Below are 25,569 nucleotides of genomic sequence, written 5' to 3'. Positions count from 1 at the left end.
GAATCAAGATTGCCAGGAGAAATATCAACAACCTCAGATATGCAGATGATACCACTCTAATGTCAGAAAGCAAAGGGGAACTGAAGAGCCTCTTGATGAAGGTGAAAGAGGAGAGTGAAAAAGCTGGCTTAAAACTCAACATTCAAAAAACTGCATCCGGTCCTATGACTTCATTGAAAATAGAAGGGGGAAATTTGGAAGCAGTGACAGATTTTATTTTCTTGAGCTCCAATATCACTCAGATGGTGACAGCAGCCATTAAATGAAAAGACACTAGCTCCTTGGAAGAAAAGCTATGAAAAACCTAGACAGCATTTTAAAAAGCAGAGACATCACTTTGCCAACAAAGTCAAAGCTATGGTTTTTCCAGTAGTCATGTATGGATGTGAGAGTTGAACCATGAAGAAGGCTGAGCGCCAAAGAATTGATGCTTTTGAATTATGGTGTTGGAGAAGACTCTTGAGGGTCCCTTGGACTGCAAGGAGATCAAACCAGTCAATCCTAAAGGAAATCAGTCCTGAATATGCATTGGAAGGACTGATGATTAAGCTCCAATACTTTAACCACTTGATGTGAAGAGCTGACTCATTGGAAAAGGCTCTCATGCTGGGAAAGATTTGAAGGCAAGAGGAGAAAGGGGCAGCAGAGGATGAGATGGTTAGAAAGCATCACCGACTCAATGGATATGAATTTGAGCACACTGGGAGATAGTGGAGGACAGGGGAGCCTGGTGTCCTGCAATCCATGGGGTTGCAAAGACTGGGACATGACTTAGGGACTGAACAACATACTCAAAGAGGAGGTGGTGACTGAGGAACATCAGGATCATGTTGAGAGCATGTATCCTTGATAGGTGATCTGAGTTAGGTTACTAAACCTCTCATAGCCTGGAGGTTATTAAGATCTACTGGGATAGTCATTTTCAGTTGTTAAATGTATGTGAAATGCCACCCTCAGCACCTGGCCCATACACTGATAAACAGTATCAACAATTGAGAAAGAACTCTTTGAAAAGTGCTCAAGGCCTAATTTTTATGGTGTACAAATATTTGTTTTAAAAATTACTGACTGAGGTTGTCAGTGATCTAGTAAAACCTCTGAAATACACTCTAGACCTCTACATATTCATAATAAGGTCCTTTCTATCAAGATCTTGGTACCATTGTGGAGCTATTATTCAAGAGACTGGTGAATATTATTATTTTATGGCTCTATCTGATGTTAGAGAAACTTCATATTATATCTGCCTCTCTCAAGTCTTGAGCTGCCTCAGTATTTCTTCAAAAAATACTGTTTTAAGAAAAAAGCACATGCTGAGCTATTTGAAGCTAGACTTCAGATCACTCTTAAATACTTTGAAATTTCTGTCTTATTGGTGTCATACTAAAGCTATAAAAAAGAATCAGGATATCCTGCTGTTGTCTGTTTTATCATGTGTCTCTTCTGTTCACAATGTATTATTTCATTTCAGATACACTGACTCTCATACTGGACTTTACTAATGAACATATGGCACTATTTAATGTTCAGTAGAGGTGACAGGTGACACTGGTGACACTGCATCATGAGTAAACTGTAGCGAGTAAAATGGCTTAAGAAACCAAAGGATTAAATGCACCAACTGTTCGATAGATGGAATTTGCTTGGGAGACTGACATTACACTTTCCCAGTTTCTCAAAAAGGATTACAGCCAATATGTGACAACCTGAATATGTAGAATAATTTTTTTTCTTTGCTTTAAAATTAAAAAGACAAACTAGATATTCTGAATTGTTGCTCTAAGGTTTAGAAATCACCAGCAATGGCCTGTTTAAAAGCATCACACACTTGATTTTTGCCTCTGACCTTTTCATCATCCTTTCTGTGTTAACTGGACAAACTGGATGCTGCTGAGGAATTAAACCTTTTGCAATAACAACCATAGATGCATCCTTATCATGTTTCTTCAGATGGATTGTTTTGTTTTAAATTTCTGATTGATAGCCAAAGAACCTGGCATCTTAGGTCAGCCTGTCCCAAGTTTCCTTTACAAGTGATAGGATGTTTTTAAGACCACATGGAATGAAACTGCAATCTGTGCCAAATTAGATGTTTACTTTTTATTTTTTTTAAAGCTAGCTGCTTCTGTAAGCACTCTTTCTCAACTTCCCTAAGTCTCTGAAATGGCATACCTTACTCTGTTGCTTCCCTTGCTAACAAAATAAATTTAACTCATGCTCAAGGTACATATACCTAAGAAAAAAAATTTTTTTAACATATTTTATCTTTTGACCCCCCCATCCTATGACCACCATTGAAAATATCAGCAGTAACATAAGGTTAAGGGAAAGGCTCAGCTTATTGTCATAAACTTCTCTCCGGCATTCTATTGACAGTAAAAGTAATTCCCCCACTAACATGAAGATAAGAAAACACAACAGTCAATTAAAAAAAAATTCAACACCAGGGATTTTTTTTATTCAGTTTTAATTAGGCCTTTTCCTGTCAGGGTCTTTTAGGAGGATGCTGGGGGAGGGGTAACATTTTAAATGTAGGTTTCCTTAGAAAAAAATGACATTTGAGCAAAGACGGAACAGAAGTGAGAGATCTAGCCATGCAGGTATCTGGTGGAAAGATGCTTCCAGATAAACAGTGAGTGCAAAGGCCCCAAGGCTAGAAGGATACCATGTTGTTACAGGAGCAATGCTTAGTAGAAATGAGGTCAGAGAGGTGGATGTGGGGTGGGACTGGTGAGATTAGATAGCACAAGGGCTTTTTTAGGTCACAGAAAGAACTCTGGCTAAGAAAACTTGGGAGCTAATGATTTTGACTTGCTCTTAGGTCTACAAACTCCTAAACGTTAAAAGTATACCCATGTCATATTACAGGCTGGTACAAACCTCAAGTTGTGTCTACACTTAATTTACCACCTTTAAAATAAGTGAAAATGCCTTGCTTCTGGAATGGGAAAAATACGTGAACGAAAATTACTCAGGCCACACACCTAAATTACAGTTTTAATTTACTAGTTGGTATCTTAAATATTAATGAGCCTCCTGTTTTATTTATACATTGGAACAGTTGTCTTTTTCCAGGTTCTTCCTTGTCTCTAGTATCTCTTCATTTCCCTTAGTATCTTAGGCAAGATAGTATTTTCCAATCTTGTTTCCTATTCATGGCTTATGCTGTCAATACCAGTAACACATTTTATTCTGTTGCAGAGGTCGGAATTTTGCTGGCCCTTTAATATGGAAATTATGTATCAGATGTAGATCAAAACAACACAAAATTACTTGCCTCAATTAGTTGAACTGGGTAAAATCAGGATTTATCTCGAATTTCTGACTACCAAAATGAACCATCCTGTTTCCTTGATGAGGAGGACACGAGGTAACACAAGGTCCATAATGCCTTGAGAATTTAAGAGTAATGTATTAAGTAAATTTCATTTTACACAATAGTACTACCGTTAAGGAAGGGGGCGGGGGACTCCACTAGAGAGGTACTTCTACTGGTCTTAGTTTTCCGAAATGCCTTCGTAACCCCTTAAAAGAGATGGAAGGATTCTGCATGTCAAATTTGAAAACTTTGTCAGTTGGAAACTGGTTTCTTACAACAGGGCAACACACTTTGAGAGCAGATTCAGATAAACTACTTTCATTACAATTCAGGTAGAAGTGACTGCCTTGTTTCACACATCGTAACTCATCTAGTTGCAGGTTTAGAACGGTGTCTGTCTCAGGGGCTTCTATGCATGCTGGGTTCCAGAGCTCTGTCCCATTTAAGTTATGACTATTTACAATGATACCTCACTATGAGATACACACATACACACATTGTATCAAGAAGCCAGTAGAGCTGTACAGACCTCAGTTAAAAAGCAAAACTGGCTTTGATTTTTTTAGAGATTTCTCACGAGGAGCAAAACCAAGCCCTCATTGTTATACAGGTGCTGGCCAATCATCGAATCAGCGACCGTCTAACTGCTACGATATGGGTAAAGCTGATATGCCTGTATCGCTTCTACTACCCGTCGCGCATCCCAGTAGAGAACTCGCTGAGGATTGGTAAAGACAAAGGAAAGTTTCTGGCAAAGTTTAGAAGGAGAGGGACTGAGCGGGGAGCAGTTTCAGATCATATTTAAGCCACAGACAGTGGAGAAAGACGAACATTCCCCGCCTGCTCTTAGGTCGCCGCAGGGCCAGGGAAATGCGAGAGGGAAGTTTTTCTCTTGGACATCTGCCTCCTTATCCCCGAGAAGCGCGACGTCCGCGGCGCCATCAGTCGAAGCCTCGGCCTCTGCCGGTCCACCCCAGGGCCGACCGACCCCGGCGTGCGGCCGAAGATAAGCGGTCGCCTCGGGCGCTCGCGCCAGCTCCCGGGCCGGCCCCGCGCTGGGGTCTGTCTGCCCTCCTGACGGTCCCAAGTCAGCCCCTGCGCCCTGCCCTGGGGCCCTGGCCGCTAGCGCCGAGCAGGTCTCCGGCCTCCAGCCTCCGTTTCCCCTCGCGCCGGCGCTATGGCGACAGTCACGAGACGCCGGCGGCCCCTGCGCCCGCCAATGGGAGCGCACGTCGCAGGGAGACGCGGACGTCGCTCTTCCAAGATGGCGGCGCGTCCGTCGCGAGCAGCCGGGCCGGGGGGAAGCCAGCGAAGCCGAGTAAAGCCGCCGCCCGGGAGAGGACAGAAGGAGCTGTTGCCGCCGTTGGCGGCGGCTCAGGCAGTTTTCGCTGCTGCTACGGCTGTTGCCATGCGGCGAGGCTAGGGAGGAGCTCACTTCCCCGGGGTGTAATAATGTTAACAGAGGTAAGCGGCGACGGCGGCCAGTGTTTACCTGTGAAATGGGGAAGGGGCCGGCGCTGGCCGTTCAGATAACACTATTTCAGCCGCTGGCGGGCCCGACCTTTGGTAGCGGGCCCCCGGGGTCGAGCAGCAGCGGGGATCCTACAGCTGCCCCTTGAATAGGAGCGGTGCTGACTCAACAGTCCCACCACCTCCAGCTTGCCTGTGCCTCTGGTTTCGCGGTTGCCACTTGCCCGTCGCTCCTGGCACTGGTCTTTCTCCTGCTGTCGCTGCCTCCTAACTCGCCGCTCCCTTCGTGGCGTCCCCTTACGCATTGCTCTGTGGCAGCGTCCGTCTCTTTGCGTTCGTGCTGGTTCCTGTTCCCCTACGGTTTGCCCGAGGTGTCTCCCTTCTCGGGTCCCTGGCCTCTAGGGCCCTCCACTTCCCAACTCGGTCAGCATCCTGGGTTTGTCACTCGGCCAGTCTGGCTTGTTTCCCACCCCCACCTTGACTACGCCGTGAAGAGGACCTCTTTGTCTAAGGGAGCACTTGGGTAGCCCGGTTACATTAACCCCCTGTCGCACACCCCTCACCTTTCGCTTAAATAGTGGGAATCACAAAGTTGAGTTTAGCATCCGTCCTCTTGATTTGCTTAAGGCTCCCTTGGTACTTTCAGTGGAACAGTTTTTTTTTTCCTTGGTCCTGAAATGGAAGTAGGGCAACTGTGACTAGCCAATCAGTTTCCCTTTTCTGTTGTCTGATGTCCATTACAAAAAGCAAGACTTTGAAGAAGCAGTTTGCCTTCTGTAACAGTACTTTAAGGGGAAGAACAAAATTGATCTAACTAGGTACTTGACCTCACACAGTTAGGTGTTGTGGTGTATGCTCTTGGGTGTCATTGAAGATACATTCTGAGGCTTGTGGATTTGAGGAAATGTCTTAGAAGCTACTCACTTGAAGTCCTGTGAAGATTCCAGTGTCAGCTGTCAGGGACTAGTTTGGGCATCTTTGTGGGCTGAACTAAGGATAGGAAGAAATTTTAACGGGCAATGGGAAGTATTCCTACTTGGACTGATAGAAATGTTTGTAGCTGAGTGGCTTTTGTTGTGTGAAAACGTGGTAATAGAGGACTTACCTGTCCTACTTTATTGACTCTGAGGAACTTCATACTTTGGTATTTGTACTTGATAATGTGTACAGAGCCTGGCATATGATGTGCCTGGTAAATCCTTATTGGTTGATTTTAGCTCATGAACTACTTATTTCTAGTAGTTTGTAGTTCATTTTGTATTTCTATATCTCACAAATTTTTTTTTTTTCCACTCCAGTAGTTAATTTTATTCCCAGAGATTATGGTACATCATAAGCTTCTGTTGTCATTAGCAGTATTAGGTTAGGAAAAAAAGGTAAGTATCAGAAGTTTTATTTTTACCTTTAGTGTGATATTTTGTGGGAAAGATTAGCCTTATAATAAGTTTTCAATGCTGTTGATAATATACAGTATTTTATGAGATGATCTTTTGATGAAGTTTGGCTTAGGTTAGCAGCCATTGAAGAGTTGTAATGCTTTTACATGAACTCAGTGCCTACTAGTAAAATGGGGAAGACTGAACTTTCTAAGCGTCTGTGTTTTATTGTTTAAATTATTTTTTGGCCACGCTACATGACTTGTAGAATCTCAGTTCTCTTACCTGGGATTGAACCTGGGCCATGGGCAGTGAAAGCCTGAAATCCGAACCACGAGGCCACCTGGGAATTCCCCTAAGCTTCCCTATTTTAAAATAATTTCATGTTTCAGTGAGATATCTATTTTCAATAGTAAGTCAGTCATAATAGTTAGATATGCTTTAGTGCTGTGTGTATGTGTGTGTGTGTGTGTGTGTGTGTGTGTGTGTATGTGTGTGTGCTGCACTTAGCTTTTAAGAATCAGAGCCAGGGTTCCAACCTTGGCTGTCTCTCTGAGTCCATTGTTAACAACTACCCTGGATTGCTTCTCCAAAGTAAGACTCAGATTAAATGCTACTTGCATCTTATCTATGTTTGTGAGTAATCATTTTATAGATTAGGAAACTGAAGCCCAGAGACTTGTCCAAGGCCAAACAATTATTAGAGGCAGAGGTGAAACTGGAATCCCATCTCCTGACTAGGTACAGAATTCTGACCATTTTGCTCCCTATAAGTAATTTTCAGCTCTCTTCATAGATTTTAAAACATACTGCTTCTTTGTCTGAATATTGTAGTAGATAAACTGAAAATTATTATTACTTGAGAAAGACTTTTTTGCTTGACATTAGGTTTTTGTGGACCACATTCAGAAATCGTCCTGTTTTGAAGTATTTTGGATATAAAATGATAGTCAGTATTGATTTACTAAAATTATAGTGTGGGATTTCTTCTTACTGCTTCTCTTAGTGCTAACTTAGATATCAGCATGTTTGGGGGCTATGATTTGTTTATGTGAGATCTCAAAATGTATAATGATGGGCTCTGTTCAGTGAGCATATATTGTGCTCAGAAAGTGGTGAATCATACAATCTGCTTAGTTCTTTCACATCACAACATTGGGGCAGGTGATAGCCCCATTAGCCAGATAAGAAGACTGAGGTTGAGAATTAAAATAGCTTGCTTAAAAATTATACAACTCTTTGAGTCAGTAATCACACCTAGGAACTCATTACAAATTGTTTGCCGTTTCTGTGGCTCAGTATGGAATGCATCATTAATCTTTTTTTTGTAGCTCATAATCATCAGTACACTGTTTTTAGTTTGGTTGTTTTTTTTTAAACTGAGGTGGGGATGTAAAAAATATAGCTACTTAATGTAACATATCAAATGAGAATAATAAACATTCATGTGAAACTTTTCACTTTTGCATTTTGTCAGACTAGGTCTTTGAAACCTTTGCAGAAGTGAGAAACCATGCAAGTGATCAATTAAGGGCTACATTAAGTTAAGCTGAGAGGAAAATTTTCTCCAGTTGAGCAAATTCATTTGTATATAAACCTGTGAGATATGATAGATTAGTGTGAATTGAAAGTGGAGCCCCAGAGGATCATCATGCTGCTTTTTTTTTTAAATGAAAGAGAAGTTATTAACATAGTTCTCAATTTAAGTTTTTTGACTTTGTTTTGTTTTCATTCTAAATACTATTGAAGTATTTAGAAGACTTGCTAGCTATATTTGTGTATTTGTGTCCTTTGCATTTCCATAAGAGGACTTTTTTTTTTTCCCACTTAATGTCCATTTAACCTTTTTTTCAGGACTTCTTAATTTTAATGTTCCTCCTGTGACATTTGCCCAATAATTTGTAAATACTATACTTGAAAATTATTTGTTTAATACTCACTTACTTATCCTCTGTGTGCGTGCTAAGTCGCTTCAGTAGTGTCTGACTCTTTGCGACCCCATGGACTGTAACTCATCAGGATCCTCTGTCCGTGGGGATTCTCCAGGCAAGAATCCTGGAGTGGGTTGCCATGCCCTCCTGAATTGAACTCCCATCTCTTCTGTCTACCTACATTGTTAGCGCCACCTGGGAAGTGCCACTCTTTTTAAAATAGGAGTGAATTTCAGCATATCAGACTTAGGGTATGGGTAAGCGAGTAGTTTACCTGAGAATTTTTTTCATGTAATCTGAATTTTCACAACACTTGAATGAAATATTTATTAGTGAATTTTCATTAAACATACTTTTAGGAGCTATTGGGGTTATTATTTGTGAGTATTATTACAGAGAACTAAAGTATAGAAGTTGTAGGAAAATATGCTGAATTTGGTCCAGTGCTATGGCATACTCTGGAGGTTGTCTTTGCATAAGAACCAATCAGCAGTCTGTTGACATGCGTGCTTTTAAAAATAGTGAATAAAAATTGTAGTTATTTAAACTTAATAGTTGTTTGGGTTGTGTGTAAATATGCTGCTGCTGCTGCTGCTGCTGCTAAGTCGCTTCAGTCGTGTCCGACTCTGTGCGACCCCATAGACGGCAGCCCACCAGGCTCTGCCATCCCTGGGATTCTCCAGGCAAGAACACTGGAGTGGGGTGCCATTGCCTTCTCCAGTGTAAATATGGGGCACTAGTAAATGGTACTTACAGGTATGCTAAGTAATTTCCATCCAGACTTACTGATTCTTTTGTATATTAATGCTAATTCTTGATTTGGTGGTTAACAAATATGTACAGATGGGTAAGGCATAAGCTGCTGCCCTTTTAGAAGTCCAAGGTTAATAGTTGTTAAGGGAGTACAATTTTGTGCTTCAAATACGTTTGGAAGATTTGCCTACGGGAAGTTAAATAGGATTTCTTATAGCTTTTGATAGGTGATTTACTCTCAAAGAAGGTGTTGGAATTTGTGTCAAATTGCATACAGACTGTGATAGTTAATTTTATGTGTCAGTTAATTTTATGTGTCGACCAGCCTTGGAGTGTCACATTAAACATTGTTTCTGGGTATAATGGTGAGGGTGTAACTGGATGAGGACAAGATAAGCATTTGAAGTGGTGGGCTCCTTACAGTAGATTGCTCTCCCCAGTGTGGGTGGGCACTGTCCAGTGTGTTGAGGGCCTGAGGAAGACAATGGGAAGAAGGAATTTGCCCCTTTTTTCTGCTTCACTGTTTGAGTGCCAGCTCAAACGTGTCATTTCATCTTGGGCCATGATTTATACCATCAGCTTCCCTAATTCTCAGGCCTTTGGGCTGAATTACACCACTGGCTCTCCTGTCCTTCCAGCTTGCAGACAGCAAGCTTCCATAAGCTTGTGAGCCAGTCCCTCATAATAAATCTCTTTTAAAAAAAATTTCCTACTGATTCTGTTTCTCTGGAGAACCCTGACTTAATATAAAGACTTAAAAAGAGTTTGTTATATTTTGCTTTGGGAAACCCTGAGATGTGATGAGTTGTGCATCAGGGGAGATCTTTGGACTTTCAGAGCTCTTTTTAAAAGACAGACACACATACACTCTTGCTCATAGTAAGTGCTTAAGAAAAAATTATGACATGATTTTGTTGATTAATATATTTGTTCTGAGACATACACTTGGGGTGGATTATTCCTTAAGCGATGTGATCTATTTCTTTAATTATTAATTAATAACATTTTAAAGGCTACTAACCAGAACAAGAACCATAGGCCCATTGACATTCAAAGAATGTTTAAAGGTGGGAAAGAGATTTTACAAGGGAAGTATAAGGACATCACTGTCTAGAATGAGGCCACCTTGTCACTCTACATACGACTTGGTTTAGGATCTTCTGACAAACCAAGTTGAATATTGCCAACCATTTCTCAAGAATTCTAAAGGACCTATGTTTCATTTTTTTGCCCCATTGATTCCAGATTTTCAGAGAGCTTATACATAAATTATTCTTACTTTGTATTTATTTTCATTATATTTTATTATTGTAGCACATATATACCCATTTTTCATCACTTCTGATTAGCAACTGGCTAACTCATTGATAGAATTGCAAACAAAAGCAAATATGTTTGAATTTTTTTAGTTAAACTCTATAACTTTATATTAGGTAAGTCTCCCTTTTCCATTTGGCATTTCAGAATATTAAAAAAGAGATTTTAGATTTCCATAACCGTCCTTGGATGTCCTGGGTTTGGAGATACTAATGTTCAGATGGATGTTCCAAAGTTTTTTTTGACCACTGTTTCACAAAAATTGGGCATCCCTTGTGGCTCAAATGATAAGAATCTGCCTGCAGTGTGGGAGATCTGGGTTTGATCCCTGGGTCAGAAAGATCCCCTGGAGAAGGGAAGGGCAACCCACTCCAGTATTCTTGCCTGGAGAATTCCATGGACAGAGGAGCCTGGCAGGCTATAATCCACGGGGTCGCAAAGAGTCAGACACAACTGAGGGACTAACACTTTCACAAAAACTGATATAAAATAGTTTTTTATCTAGTCCACTGTGTTTAAAAGTTTTGCACTAATTACCACAAGTTTATAAAGTTATTTTATTTGAGGAAATATGGAATTAAATTTGGAAGAACTGAGTACAAATGTTTGTAGTTTAAAAGATAACAAAGCATTGGTTTGTGAATAGTAAGGCCACTTCAGAATGTATGGCTCTTCATTTCTGTGTGTAGTAACTAGCAGCACATACATAGAGTTTTGCAGATTGTAAAAGGTGCTTTATCTGTTAATCATCACATTGTTAGATGTGCTTATGTTTATGTTCAGTGCCATTTCTAGTTTACCTATGGAATAGAGTATGCTTAAAGAGAGGAAAAAAGGCTATGAGAGGATGTTTGAAATAGATTGCTTTATGTGGGATCAGTTAAGCTCTGTTACCTGACTAATAGTGGAAAAGGAGAGAGCGTGAGCTTCTGGAAGAGGAAGAAAATGGTTAAGAGTTTCTGATGCTGGCCACTCACTAACTAGCCGTTTGATGGCAAAGCTGTGACTTTATGGCATTCCTGTGTGAGATTCAAGGCTGTGACTTTTTAAACTGTGTTTTGAAATTTTGTGGTTTCAGAGACCAAGTGCCCCTTCGATTGATAGTACTTGAACATTGACTTTCCATTTTTGAATCAAGTGTACAGCTCTGTTTTATCATGTTAAAAATGGTTAAAATTTGAATAATAGGTTGGAGTCATGGTGTTGCATACTTTGTCTATTAGCTACCTCAATAGTGAGGCTACCCAAGTATGACCTATATGTTAAGCATTACAGGGATGAGTCTTAACTTCACGATTTATTTATGATTTGACACTGGGGAAGTTGTTTGAACTTTCTGAGTCTTAGTTTCCTTCTGTGTAAAACAGAGATGATAACACCTTCCTAGTTACTCTCATATTGTTGTGAAAATTGAATAAATGGTAGAGTAGAAGTCTTTGTAAACTGTCAATCATTATACAAATATTAGTGGTTAATATATAATTTTTTTTCCTCTCTATGCTTTGCACTTACATGAATTCAAACCGTAGGCTCCATCTAGCTTTATGGCTCACTAGCTTCTCAGTAGGTGGGTGGATCCCAGGAGAAAAGAGGGTGTCCTCTGGCTATTGGTACAATTACAGGGGAGTCAGGGATTAGACTGAAAGAAGGGAAAGAAAAAAAAGACTGACAGCATGTCTTGGCAGCTAGTGATGCGGATTGTTTCTTGTGTGGTTGGTAAACTGATTCCAAAGAATTCTGAAAGGGAAGTTCTGAAAAATATTTTGGAAAAGGTTGCTTATTTGGGGGTTCATAGTCATTTGTGTGTACATATTATGAAATATTTGCGGCAAAAGAAATCTTTTATTTTTAACCAACCCCTGGTAAGTTCTAAAAAGGAAAAGCTGTTGTTTATTACAGTGTTTAAAAAGCTTTGATACTAACTTGTACTGAAGATTACTTTTTGTGGGTCACTTTGTTTACCAAACATACATACCCCTACTGTGTGGTAGGCACATGCTAAGTTCTGGTGCTGAAGTTGCATCTGACCTGAAACCCCCCTTCAGAAAATTCACCATCAAAGCTAAATGTTGGCAGTTTGGCCATCATTCAACTGAAGCCTTGAGGTTTTTTTTTTTTTTGTCAGAATAAAACAAATAATATAATTAAAAGGTGAAAAATTAAGAGGAATAAGAGTTTGGAGAATTTGTAATTAACGGGTGGTTACTTGCTTTTTTTTTTTTATAACTCCAGGTGAAACTGCCAGTTTGGCTGAGATGGCAGTTCTAAAATGAACTGCTTCTTACAAGTGAAGAGGTGACCCATTTCTGCTGTCTCTGTTTGCTCCAAGCTAATTCACAGACGTGAAAAAAATATCAGTGAATTTGTCTTTTTTTGTTTGCTTTGTTTTTCTGTAAAAAGCTCTTTATCACTTCTTAAGAGGTCTACCAAATTTTACTGAAAGACCTAGCTGAATTCCATTACCTCGGTAAAAGTAATACTTGGCCCCTACCCTCATATATCACATATTCATGTAAAATCCCAAATATGTGGTTTACCGTTGTGTTTCCAGTGTCTGGAACAGAGTTAACACTTAGTCCTCACTAAATAGCTGTCAAATAAAAGAATGTTGAATATTCCCTCCAATAAAATGAAAGTAAATTAAAAAATTACTAGGAAAAAATTGTCTTTGATAAATTTAAACTCTCGCATTAATTACCCTTTAAAGATTGGTTGGTGTCTAACTCCATAAGGGTTTTTGAAATAGTACACCGTGGTTGAAAATTATGTTTGGGATCACAAAACACACAAAAGTTTGACCAAAAAAAAAAACTAACATCAGGCATTTAGTTAGAATGTAATTCTGTTTTAATTTTTCCTACAGAGAAAAATATGATTAGGTTCTTGTTGCTTTTATGTAATAAATTATAAATGCAAGAACAGGTTGGATTTTATTTTGTATCTCTTACTGCTTTATTTTCATGATTTCATTTATATTCCAGAACTAGATAAACTTAAAGCTTTGTTTATAATAGTACAGTAATGCAGATGTTTGGGTGCTTTGTGGAGTGTTTCATATTTGTATGATCTTTAATGCTGTCTTGAAATTTTCAGGAGTAAAAATTTGGTCATGAATTTCAAAAATTTGGAAATTTGGGGAGTACATTTTCTAGGAGCGCAGCTGCTACCATGATCTTTTACCTAAAATATCTCTCCATGTCACTCTTACTGTTTGCTCATTTCACTCATCTCTGTTTCCATTGTACATTCAGAAATAACATGTACCAGAAAAGATTAATAAAATAATTCTGCTCTGTTCAGTGGTGAAAATTAAACTGGTTTAATACTCTTTCAGTGAGTACCAGAGGCTCATATACAATCTGTAATAATTCAGCATTGTTAGATTATTGCACTGTTTTTTCCAGTTTCCTGAGGGACTTTTAATTCTGATGCATCTAAGAGACTCCTAAGGTGAATCCTGCTTTGCTTTCGACCTTAGCCGGCATTATTGGAGAGTCTTTGTGTGTTACTCCTCATTTAAACCTGACTTGCTTGTGCTCCTGGAACCCTGGAGTTATTTTTAGCCTGGCTGTGGCTTGGCATGTGAGCGAGTATGTGATTCTTTGTATTGTGACATCTTTTATTTTCAGGCTAGCGTTGTGTGACAACAGGACATGTATGGAGAATGGCTCTTGGATTCACTGTCATTTGAGGCTTGGAACTTATAAAACTGATTGAAATTGTACAGTTTTCATGGAAGAGTTGAGTCTGAAATAAGATTTCACCTCAGTTTAATTTCACCTCAGTTTGGGGGAATAATGGTCTGATTTTGAGATACTCTGATACTATGTATTACCAGTGTTTCTCCAAGTCATAATATACCTTAGAATTTGTTCTTAATTTCTCTTCCTGAGATTATTTGAGGTGGCATTTTTTTTCCCTCAGAATTTTCCTCAGGGTGTTAATTAGATTACAACTATTAATATAACCAGCTACTTTAATATCCAGTGTTAATTGCTAACATCTGATGTTTTTTTCTTGCATACTACCTGAGTGCTCAACACTTGAACTGTTGCAGTGGTCTAATCCTGTAAGAGTTAGCAGAATAAGAGGAAATGGGCTAGAGGGAGGTTGGAGACAACTTGAAATGTATAGCACAGCAAAGGTACCGAAAAAGAAACTGAAATGATAGGCTGTACAAATAGTGGGTATATTAATTATATGAAAATTTTAGAAAAGTTGATTAGGCTTAAGAGTATTTTATATAAAAAATATTTTTTGAACCAAGTTCTACAAGTTAATGTTTGATAGCTCATAATATTCAGTCAAATAATAAGCACTAATGCAAAATTTATAGGACTGCAGAAGTTAGTGAGGTTATCTTTCTGCTGGAACTCAAGAATGTTATCATCTATGTCTTTATCTCTTCTAATCACAGATTGAACATTCTTACATTCTTAATTTCTGAAGAAGAATGTATGCTTTTGGTTAAGACTGACAGTTGGTGTCAGATTATTTGGATATGAATCTGTAAGTTCTGTCAGTTTGGAGTATTTTGACCTTAAAAAGTTATTAACCTTTATGAACCTCAGTTTTCTCATCGGTGTAACTTTTAAATTAATGATCCTTAGCCCATAGGGTTGTTCTCAGTATTAAGTGAAATAGCATGTTAAGTACTGCACACAGTATTTCCCACAGTAACACCAAGAAATATCTAGATTTTATTATTACTTCCTCAGAAGTAAATAACAAGTGGTTTATTTTTTTAAACCACTTGTTTAAAACTTGTTTGAAGTTGTTTTTTGTGTTCTGTCTTTGTTTCATTGGATAAGGTTTAAAATGTCAAATCAAATAAAGTAATTCCCTTTTGACCCAGATGATCTAATTCTTCCCTTACTTTCTCAGTTTTTATTAACTTTCTAATTTATGTATTGCACTAGGGCTAAATTTAGACTAAATATCAGGAGGACATCAAGAGAGGTGACACTTGAATACTATGACCATAACTAGAACTTTTGACTGACCAATAATTTCCTCTGGCCATTAAAGCTTTTACTATAGATGAAGTGAAAGGAAAAAGTTTAGTATTCTCATGTTGTGCTTTAAAAAGTGTCAACATTGTGTAGTTTTCTGCTATGGGAAATACTATGGTTCTTGTCAATTTAATCAAGTTTTATGTAAAGTAACTCAGAATTTATATAAGCTTTTCTCTTGAATTGTTCCTTTATAGAGAATAGAAAGATGAGGAATGTTAAAATCCTTTGTTTAAAAGAAAATATGTAGTTAGCTTGGTTGGTATTAGTAGTACTGTATAGTAGGTTAAGAAAAGGACTTTCATTTGTAAGTTATTAATTGTACTGTACATCTAAATATGGATATTAAGAATATAAATAATTGCAATTCCTTTATTCAGCAGCTCCTTATCTGCATTCCTGTAATAGTACAATAAATTGTTATATTCAAGGAGTGGAGTGTTCATGTGATAATAATGTTTTACTTAGCTGAAGATTGTGCCATCAAGGTCCTCTGTGGGTGAATCTGTGTCTGTCTCTATTTTCCTCACTATAGTTATTTTTTCCTCCATGTCGCTTTTGCTTTGTGGATGTGTTGATTTTTCCCCCTCATCTCTATCTTGTATTATGACCTTCTGTGTCTGTAGTTCTGCAGCTTCCTTTCTCAGTGATTTCCCTTGACCTTCACCCTTTTCTCTCCCCCTGAAGTAAATTTAACAGGCCACAATAAAGAGTTTAACTTTTATTTTTTTAAGTTATATTCCACTTAATGGGTTTAAAAATATTTTTCATTGCTAATTTAAAAGGCAAATGTATACACAGTTTATGTATATATTTTAAATAATACAACTCAGTATAACTTTCTTTTTGTTGTATGCCTTCTTGTCTGAATTTATTGATTAAAAAGCCTCATAATCTCAGAGTTAATAAATGATGTTGGGCTTTACTTTTTATGTAAATCAAGAGTATCTTGTAGTACTTTAAGGATCATTGTTTTGTTGAGTTGTTACTATACAGCCTTCAGGAGCATGAAGGAAATTTTTCTGAACCTGTATCAACTCTAGAATGTACCTTGGAAAGTTATCTGAATAGTAATACCTACAAAATCTACATCAGATTCTTAAGGAGTGCCAAGGACTTTAAGATATGTCAGTTTAGTCACGTCAGGTTTTTCTGATAAATAGAATTTTTAAATCTTATTAAATCCCTTTAATTTGATTCCTTAGATACGTGTACAAAATTTTGCCCATCACCTCCACATCATTTAAAAAAAAAAAACAAACCTACTTGAGAGCCAGTGTGAAATCATGGCTCAGGACATGCTTGAATTTTACACCAAGCTTAGTTCATGGTCCGCTTCTGTGTCTTAAGCTGTTCTTCATCTATAGATTAGAGTTCATAATATAACATGTCCTAGAGTTGTTGTGAAGTGGTTATATGTAAAGTGGTTAGCAAAGCACTAAGCAGTTAATACTAAGCACTCCTTTAAAATAGGATGCTGCTTTTCATAAGAAGGAAAAGCAGAAGTAGGAGATTGGTGACAGTTCAGTATGAGGCTGTGCTTTGAACATCTAACTACTGTGACTTTCCCTTTTATTATCTACTATGGGGAAAAGCAGAAGTTGAATTGTCAGTGTTGGGACTTTTATTTTTGTATTGTTAAAGTCTTATATGAATGAGGCAAAGGGACACTTATGAATATGGCCTGTTTTATCTTATATTATACTACTTAACTGCCATGGTAAAAGTTTTGTGTACTTTAGTAGAGAACAGTTTGGCAGTCTTCTGATGTATTAGCTAAATTCATTCTTTCTAACTTACTTTTGTAAGAGGAGCTTAAGGTAATTTGCTGTGTGATTGAGTTTATTTTCCCACAAGCCATATGGGAGGATTCTAGTTTCTTTACATTCTCAAGAATATTTATTGTTATCTGTATCTCAGTAGTGGTTTGCATTTCCCTTATGTCTAATCGAGTTTCCCTGGTGGGTCAGTGGTAAAGAATCCACCTGCCAAAGCAGGAGATGTGGGTTTGATCCTTGGGTCAGGAAGCTCTCTGGAGAAGGAAATGGCAACCCACTCAAGTATCCTTGCCTGGAGAATCCCATGGACAGAGGAGCCTTGTGGGCTACAGTGTATGTGGTCGTGAAACAGTTAAATATGACTTAGTGACTAAATAACAACAAGCATGTTCTGAGTCTCTGGGTCTTGACTGTGCAGATCCCTAACTAGGCCGGCTTATTCTTTCAGCAGCACTCCATGTCCAGGAGTCACAGCTCAGTCATGATTGTCTTGATCGTTTCTGACTGTGGTCCAGCTGCCTCTTCACAGTTGCTTACAGCAGTGTGTCTGCCCTCATCATCTCCGCCTTGTTACTCTTATACTTACTAATGTTTTAAAATTTTTATTTACTACTTAAGTAAACCTTGACAATATACAAATTAGTTCAGTTCGGTCTCTCAGTCGTGTCTAACTCTGCCACCCCGTGGACTACAGCATGCCAGCCTTCCCTGTCCTTCAATATCTTCTGGAGCTTGCTCAGACTCATGTCCATTGAGTCAGTGATGCCATCCAACCATACCATTCTCTGTCGTCTCCTTCTCCTCCTGCCTTCTATCTTTCCCAGCATCAGGGTCTTTTCCAGTGAGTTGGATCTTCCCATCAGGTGGCCAAAGTATTGGAGGTTCAGCTTCAGCATCAGTTCTTCCAGTGAATATTCAGGACTGATTTCCTTCAGGATGGACTGGTTGGATCTCCTTGCAGTCCAAGGGGCTCTCAAGAGTCTTCTCCAACACCACAGTTCAAAAGCATCAATTCTTCGGCATTCAACTTTCTTTATAGTCCAACTTTCACATCCGTACATGACTACTGAAAAAACCATAGCTTTGACTAGAGGGACCTTTGTCAGCAAAGTAATATATCTGTTTATTAATATGCTGTCTAGGTTGGTCATAGCTTGTCTTCCAGGAAGCAAGCGTCTTTTAATTTGATGGCTGCAGTTACCATCTGCAGTGACTTTGGAGCCCAAGAAAATAAAGTCTGTTCCTGTTTCCGCTGTTTCCCCATCTATTTGCCATGAAGTGATGGGACCAGATGCCATGATCTTAGTTTTCTGAATGTTGAGTTTTAAGCCAACATTTTCACTCTCCTTTTTCACTTTCATCAAGAGACTTTTTAATTCCTCTTTGCTTTCTGCCATAAGGGTGGAGTCATCTGTGTATCCAAGGTTACTGACATTTTTCCCAGCAATCTTGATTCCAGCCTGTGATTCATCCAGCCTGGCATTTCACATGATGTACTCTACATATGAGTTAAATGCCTTGATGTACTCCTTTCCAAGTTTTGAGCCAGTCTGTTGTTCTGTGTCTAGTTCTAACTGTTACTTCTTGACCTGTATCCAGATTTCTCAGCAGGCAGGTCAGGTGTTCTGCTATTCCCATCTCTTGAAGAATTTTCCACAGCTTGTTGTGATCCTCACAGTCAAAGGCTTTAGCATAGTCAGTGAAGCAGAAGTAGATGTTTTTCTGGAACTCTCTTGCTTTTTCTATGATCCAGTGGACGTTGGCCATTTGATCTCTGGTTCTTCTGTTTTTTCTAAATCCATCTTGAACATCTGGAAGTTCTCGGTTCATGTACAGCTTGGAGAATTTTGAACGTTACTTTGCTAGAGTATGAGATAAGTGCAGTTGTGCGGTAGTTGGAACATTCTTTGGCATCGCCCTTCTTTGGGATTGGAATGAAAACTGACCTTTTCCAGTCCTGTGGCCACTGTTGAGTTTTCCAAATATGCTGGCGTATTGAGAGTAGCACTTTTACAGCATCATCTTTTAGGATTTTAAATAGCTCAGCTGGAATTCCAGCACCTCCACTATCTTTGTTTATAGTAATGCTTCCTAAGCCCCACTTGACTTCACACTCCAGGATGTCTGGCTCTAGGTGAGTGATCACACCACTGTGGTTATCTAGGTCATTAAGTATCCATTTTTTAAGATTTTTTCCATAGCAGATACATTTTAAAGGTTATGTGTTGAGCTATTCCCTTATTATTACCATAGTTTGACTGTTTTGCCCTGCTTTCTTAAGCAAGGTGTTAGTTTCATGTTTTTCACGTGGTGGAGTACAAGTTTTATGATCATTATCATTGCTTGATAGAAATAAACACCCATAATAGTGTTGTCACTTAAATATTTTAAGTGACTGTTAATTGAATATAAATAAAATGAGTTAAGGATATGGTGTGTCTTTTGTAGGAAAAGTGATATGTGTAATTTTAAAATAATAAAGTATTATTTGCTATGTATATTTATTAAAAAATATATTAAATATATATATTAAACAAGTTCTTGCAGCTTGAAAAGTAAACCGGTTTAGAAAAATGTTTAGTAAAAAGTGAAAGTATTATTTGCTTTCTCTGTTTTAAAAACAGTCTGGGTACTTACTTCCATACCTTTCCCTATGTTTAATACACCTGAGAGAATATTTTCATTAAATTAAAAAAACTACTCTTAAAGGTGACAATGTAAATTATCTTTTCCTGCTTTTATAAGCTTCTCAAGTGTTTGTCTACTTTTTCCAGTAGAGTTTGGTTACTGTTGCACTTTTTGCTCCTGTCTTCTCTTCCTTCTCCCTATAGAGAGTAGTTGCTCACTGAACTGATTTGACACAGAAACCAAGGGCAAGTTGCATCTAAGTGTTAAGATGCCAGTTAATGATAAGAAAAGAAGGTAGTCTGGTGAAGATTATCACTAGGGAAAAAAATATTGATGTGTTATAACACTGATTTAGATGATTAGTGAGAAGATCTGTGTATTCTGGATATACTTATTCAGGGTATACCAGATGTGCCAAATGTTATTCTTGGCACCAAGAATACATCAGTGAACAAAACATACACAATTTATGTCCTCATAAGACTTAGAGCATATGGTATATACAGGAAAATAAGCAGACAGTTCCAACTTAATTTGATAAATGAAGATAGTGGCAAGAGAGTGGTTGAAATGGTGAACTGTGGAGTCTGATCTAGATAGGGAAGTGAATGCAGAAGTGGGCTAAGTAAGGAGAAGGTAGAAGAATTAAGCATCTGCAATTCTGAATAATAATGAAAAATAGATTTAACAGGTTTAAATAGTATAGAACTGGAAGATTGTGAACAAAGGGTAAGTTAGTCTCATTTCCCATCCAGAGAAGACAGAATGATGCAGTTTGATATGTGGTCTTACAGTGGCAAAAGTGGACTTGCAATGAAAGTTGGTGGAAGTGAAATGCTTATGATGTTAACAGTAGAGTTGGGAGTTCCCTGGTGATCTGGTGGTTAGAATTTAGCACTTTCACTGCTGTGACCCGGGTTCAATCCGAATGGAGAACTGATACCCCTCAAGCTGTGCAGCGTGTTCAAAAAAACAAAGCAAAACAAAGAGTGTTGAATGGATGTATGTTGAAATAATTCAGGATTATATAGTACTTAGGATAGAGAAGCTTGTTATGTGTTATGTGTCAAGAGTTTTGAGTGAATGATTAGGAATGCCTTGGGGATCAGTGGTTTGTACCTGTGACTGCATATTGCAAAATCACCTGGGGAACTTGACAAACTACCAATGTTACTTATCCTAATTTTGCTGCACGTTAGATAATCCAGTGGCCAGTTCCCACCCTCAGCTGTTCTGATTTAATTTGTATGGGGGTGTAATCTGGGCAGTGGGACTTTAAAAAGCCCCTAGGTAATTCTGATGTGCAGCAATTGCACAGTGACAGGGTGTCTTTTTGTTGTTGTTGTTTTCTTTTTTACAGGAAACTGGCTGAGAGTTATGGTTAGGGCAATGACCCTTCATTGTGAAGTTGGGGTACTTGATAAATGAAAGAATAAGCAAACTTTGAGAGTGCTGCAGGGGAAGCAGCTTTTACGTAAAGCAAACAGTGAAATGTTTGATCATATAGATGTATTTATTTTTATCATAGAGCAGAATAAACCCAGAGGGAGGTTTTGGGAGGAAGGGAAGCAATGGGAAGTTGTATAAAGGAGGAAGTAACAAGAACAGTATAGTGGTTAGAGTACAGGAGAGGACTGATAACTAAGAAATTTAACTTTTGGTAGACAGGGCACGGAGAAGGCAATGGCAACCCACTCCAGTACTTTTGCCTGGAGAATCCTGTGGACAGAGGAGCCTGGTGGGCTGCAGTCCATGGGGTCGTGAAGAGTCGGACACGACTGAGCAACTTCACTTTACTTTTCACTTTCATGCATTAGTGTTCTTGCCTGGAGAATGCCAGGGACGGCGGAGCCTGGTGGGCTGCCGTCTATGGGGTCGCACAGAGTCGGACATGACTGAAGTGACTTAGCAGCAGCAACAGCACAATGAGAACAGGGCATCAGGGGTTCAGAATTGGTCTGGAAAATATATTCAGCGGTCCCATGGTGGATGAGAGTTGGGAATTGGGTGAATGGCTCTCAGGAGTCAGTTTAAGACCTAGATGGGCTGAACTTCATAGGAAGTCCTAGCTCTGTATTCTCTCTGTTAAGGGATGTGGATTGGTTGTGTAAGATCCATGGAGAAGCCCAGCGTTTCACACTGCTGTTCCACAAGCTCCTAGGGGAGTGTTGAGAGGACCCGTCTTTTTTGTTACCACAATAGCAGGAGGCAGCTCTGGAGTGTCAGGGTCTGGTTAGTTCTGCCCAGCATAGCTCTGCTCACTCCAGCGTGCGTACTTGTGTGAGTTGGACCCTCTGCTATACCTAAGAATAGCAAAGCCTTTGCTTTTTCTTTATTTTTACACTTAATGCTTTTCAGGAACAATTTTAATTGCACAACTCCAGATTTTTTTCAGTGCTGAAGAAATGGTGTAGACTTAGAAACAGTGAAAAGGGACCTTGTATATTACTTAGGGAAACTTTATTTATTTGTATGTTGGAATTTTATGCATAGAGGATTAAGATGAGTTTCATAAAGAAACCATTCAGTCTGGATTAACTCAAGTATAAGCTATGTATGGAACTAGAAATTTATAATTGTTTCACTGATTCAAATTTGTCAGAATAAATTAGTTTACTGCAACTCATTTGTTTAATTTGATACATAACTTGACTTTTGTGCATTGTTAAACTTGAGAGATGTCAACAGAGTGTAGAAAATTTATTTTTCTTTTAAATTAAAGCTTTTTAAAGTATAATACTAGTAGACTTCAAGAGCTACTCTAGTTATACAAATGAACTATGGAATTACTTTTGAAAGACAAGTTTATTCAAAAGCATCAAAAATTTTAATGTATTTTTGGTCACAACAGGGTAAGTAGTAAAGTAGTCGATTTGGTAGTAGCTGGATATATAAATAAGAAAATTGTATGCTAAGTGGAAAATATACTTTTGCATAATTACAGTATATTATGTCAGCTAGTAATTAAAACCCATGTGCTCTTACTAAGCAGAACATATGTCCATGATTAAAAGCTGTTATACTTTTTAAAATTAATTGATTTTGTATTCAGTGATCTTATTTCACGTTTGATTTATGAAAGGAAAAGTAACTTTTTGATATTGTGACAGCAAGCATACGATGCCTATGATGGGTCATAGGGGTTTAGGTTACATTGAAAGGATGCTTTTAACAGCCGGTTGTGACATGCATCTTCTTTTTTTATATGTATCTTTTGTATTCATGGTTTTCATATGTGCTTAGCAAGATGACTGAAGAGCAATTATTGGTAAATGGTGCTTGTTTTCCTTTTCTCTTTTTTGGTTTGCATTCATTGATTTACCTATGTTTAGGTTGATATGAATGGTACCCATTTTTCTAAAGCTCAATTGATATTTATTTTTAAAAAAAGCTGCACAACTAGTCAGTTGTCTCAGTCATTTGTGGGCACATCTCATAGTTTAGTTTGCCAATACAGATTGAGACAATTCGTAGGAATGTTATTAAGATATTTCTTTGGCTATGGCAGCTGACATCATTTGGCTTAAATTTTCTAGACCAAAATTATTTCTGCTATACTGTATGGTGGGAGATTCTGATAACTCAGGTCAATATTTGTTATGTTAAAATATAGCCAAAGCTGCTTCCTGAGGAAAATTTTGGCTTGCTTACATGGTTTTAGTCTGCCAACTTATAAGAGTTGTGAGAACACTAGTTAGGCTCTTTAGTATTTATAGTGTACCTTATTTTTAGCTATATATATTAATAGATTAGGGCTTCCCTGGTAGCTCAGACTTTAAAGAATCTGCCTGCAATGCAGATCTGGGTTCGATCCCTGGGCTGGGAAGATCCCCTGGAGGAGGGCGTGGCAACCTACTCTAGTATTCTTGCCTGCAGAAACAATCCCATGAACCTGGCGGGCTACAGTCCATGGGGTTCCAAAGAGTAGGACACAACTGAGCCACTAAGCTCAGCACAGCACAGCACATTAATAGATTGAATCTGAAATACAAACTGCCAGCACTCAGTGACTGCAGGTTACATAATTCTCAGCACCACTTAAAGCCTGAAAGAATTGATGTTAGGGAAAAATGCCTGAGATTTATGTAATTCAGTCTTTCTTCTAGATTTGCATATTTCATTTATTTATTTATAATTGTGGTTAGATTCTCTAACTTCTGTCCTTGGATATAGCGTGACTACTAGAAAATTACAATCTTAGAACACATTAGTTTTACTTCTACAGAATTGCCTTTATTGACTCGCCTTTTAATGTTTATGTCCACCTAATTTAAAGTCATTATGAGAGGCAGTTTTGTTAAACTTTCTAATGACTTTCATGTAAAACTTTCTGAGAACATTAACCAGTACTTCATGCTTTTTTTTTTTTCCAGATAAATTCCTATTTGATACAATTCTTTAAAAATTCAGAGCTGCAGGTATAGAGCAACAGTTAATGAGAGAAAGCTTGGATATCATCTGTTCCCAACCTGTTTACAGATGAAGAAATTGAGGCGCAGAGAGGTCAGCTATAAGTGGCTGGCCTAGAACCCGGTTCTAGAAATTGTGTCTTCTAACAGCTGACCCAGTTTTTTTTTTTTTTTCTTATTTGAAAGTTTTCAAAAAATTGAGGTGAAAGTGAAATTGACATAAGATAGTTACCATTTTAAAGTGAACAATTCACTGGCATTTAGTACAATCACAGAGATGTGCGGTCACCTCTATCTAGTTCTAAAACATTTTCATCACCCTGAAAGGAAAATTGTATCCATTACAGCTGCTTCTCATTTTCTTCTCCCAGCAGTTGGCAGCCATCATTCTACATTCTGTCTTATGGATTTTTCTAGTCTAGGTATTTCATATAAATGGAATCACATAATATCTACCATTTGAGCCTGGCTTCTTTCACTTAGCATAATGTCCTACCCCATTGTAGCATATATCACTACTGCGTCATTCCTTCTTATGGTTGAATAATAAATACTTTTTTGTAAGGAGAGACCACAATTTGTTTATCTGTTTATTCATTCGTGGACATTTAGGCTATTTCCATCTTTTGGCTGTGAACACATATGTATATGTATTTGAGTTTTCAGTCCTAGATATATACCTCAGAGTATAATTTCTTAGTCATATGGTAGTTGTATGTTTAAAGTTTTGAGTAACTGTCAGTCCATTTTACACAATGGCTACACAATTTTATTAATACATGCTTATTAATACATATGTATTAATACTTATTAGTACATATCCCAAGTTTCCTTTCTACTTCTCTTTGTAAAATCATGGTGACTTGAAAAGGAAAATGAACCAAAATTCAATTTGTTTTTTTTTTTAAGGTGTCAACTTTTATTTGGTACATCTTATAAAATAGATTTTCCAAACAAGTTTATGGTTATTCTAGTGGTTCATTGAATATGATCTTGCTCTGTTCCTTTCATTCAAGCTGAAGTGAAGTTGTGCTCCTTCATTTCTTTTCTCTCACTGTATTTGTGTTGTTAGAATCCATAAGAATGGTTTTAAAGGTCTATGCATGCATGCTAAGTTGTGTCTGACTCTTGTGACTCCATGGACTGTAGGCTGCCAGGCTCCTCTGTCCATGGAATTTTCCAGGCAAGACTACTGGATGGGTTGCATTTCCTTCTCCAGGGAATCTTCCAGACCCAGGGATCAAACCCCCGTGTCTTACATCTGCATTGGCAGGTGGATTCTTTACCACTAGCGCCACCTGGGAAGCCGTTTAGAGGTCTAAGTAAACGTAAATCTATTTACTGTACAAAATAAAATGAAAATGGCGAAAAAGAAAAAAACAGAGGAAAAATAGTAGCGAAAATAGTCTTGGGTACCTTCAAGGTTATTTATAGGCTTTAATTGACTTTAGTGTGGGTCAGATTTCTTTGTCTTCTACTTTTGCAAAAAGCTTGGCAGTTGTTTTTAGTCTCTACATTGGGACCATCCTGTCACTATAACTTACTTGTGAAAACAATACTTTGTATTATGCTTGAT

At 38.2% G+C, this 25,569-nt stretch overlaps 1 protein-coding gene and 1 long non-coding RNA gene across 16 annotated transcripts in view; one reads left to right on the top strand and one right to left on the bottom strand.

Annotated features, from left to right (window-relative positions):
* Positions 1 to 2,989: 2,989 nt before the first annotated feature.
* Positions 2,990 to 5,835, bottom strand: LOC145524787 (uncharacterized). Its single transcript, XR_014067843.1, has 3 exons — positions 5,714 to 5,835; positions 4,812 to 5,461; positions 2,990 to 3,221 (listed from the first exon to the last, which is right to left on the bottom strand). It is a non-coding gene; the product is annotated as an uncharacterized LOC145524787 (long non-coding RNA).
* SNX13 (sorting nexin 13) overlaps positions 4,564 to 25,569 on the top strand; it is a 147,782-nt gene continuing 126,776 nt past the window's right edge. For 8 of the 15 annotated variants that reach the window (XR_014067841.1, XR_014067839.1, XR_014067838.1 and 5 more), the window contains exon 1: positions 4,564 to 4,783. Coding sequence is in view for 5 of the 15 variants with exons in the window: in XM_081537668.1 (XP_081393794.1) it covers positions 4,772 to 4,783 (12 nt within the window). In the remaining 10 variants the exon portion in view is untranslated. Of the gene's footprint in view, positions 4,784 to 23,155; positions 23,171 to 23,957; positions 24,088 to 25,569 lie in introns of all 15 variants that reach the window. The other 7 variants (XR_014067840.1, XM_081537676.1, XM_081537674.1 and 4 more) reach the window with 2 other exon arrangements.

This window comes from Giraffa tippelskirchi, chromosome 10 (genome assembly GCF_054371585.1).
Source record: "Giraffa tippelskirchi isolate mGirTip1 chromosome 10, T2T-mGirTip1v1.2.pri, whole genome shotgun sequence".
NCBI lineage: Eukaryota > Metazoa > Chordata > Mammalia > Artiodactyla > Giraffidae > Giraffa > Giraffa tippelskirchi.
This window is presented reverse-complemented; position numbering and strand designations above follow the sequence as displayed.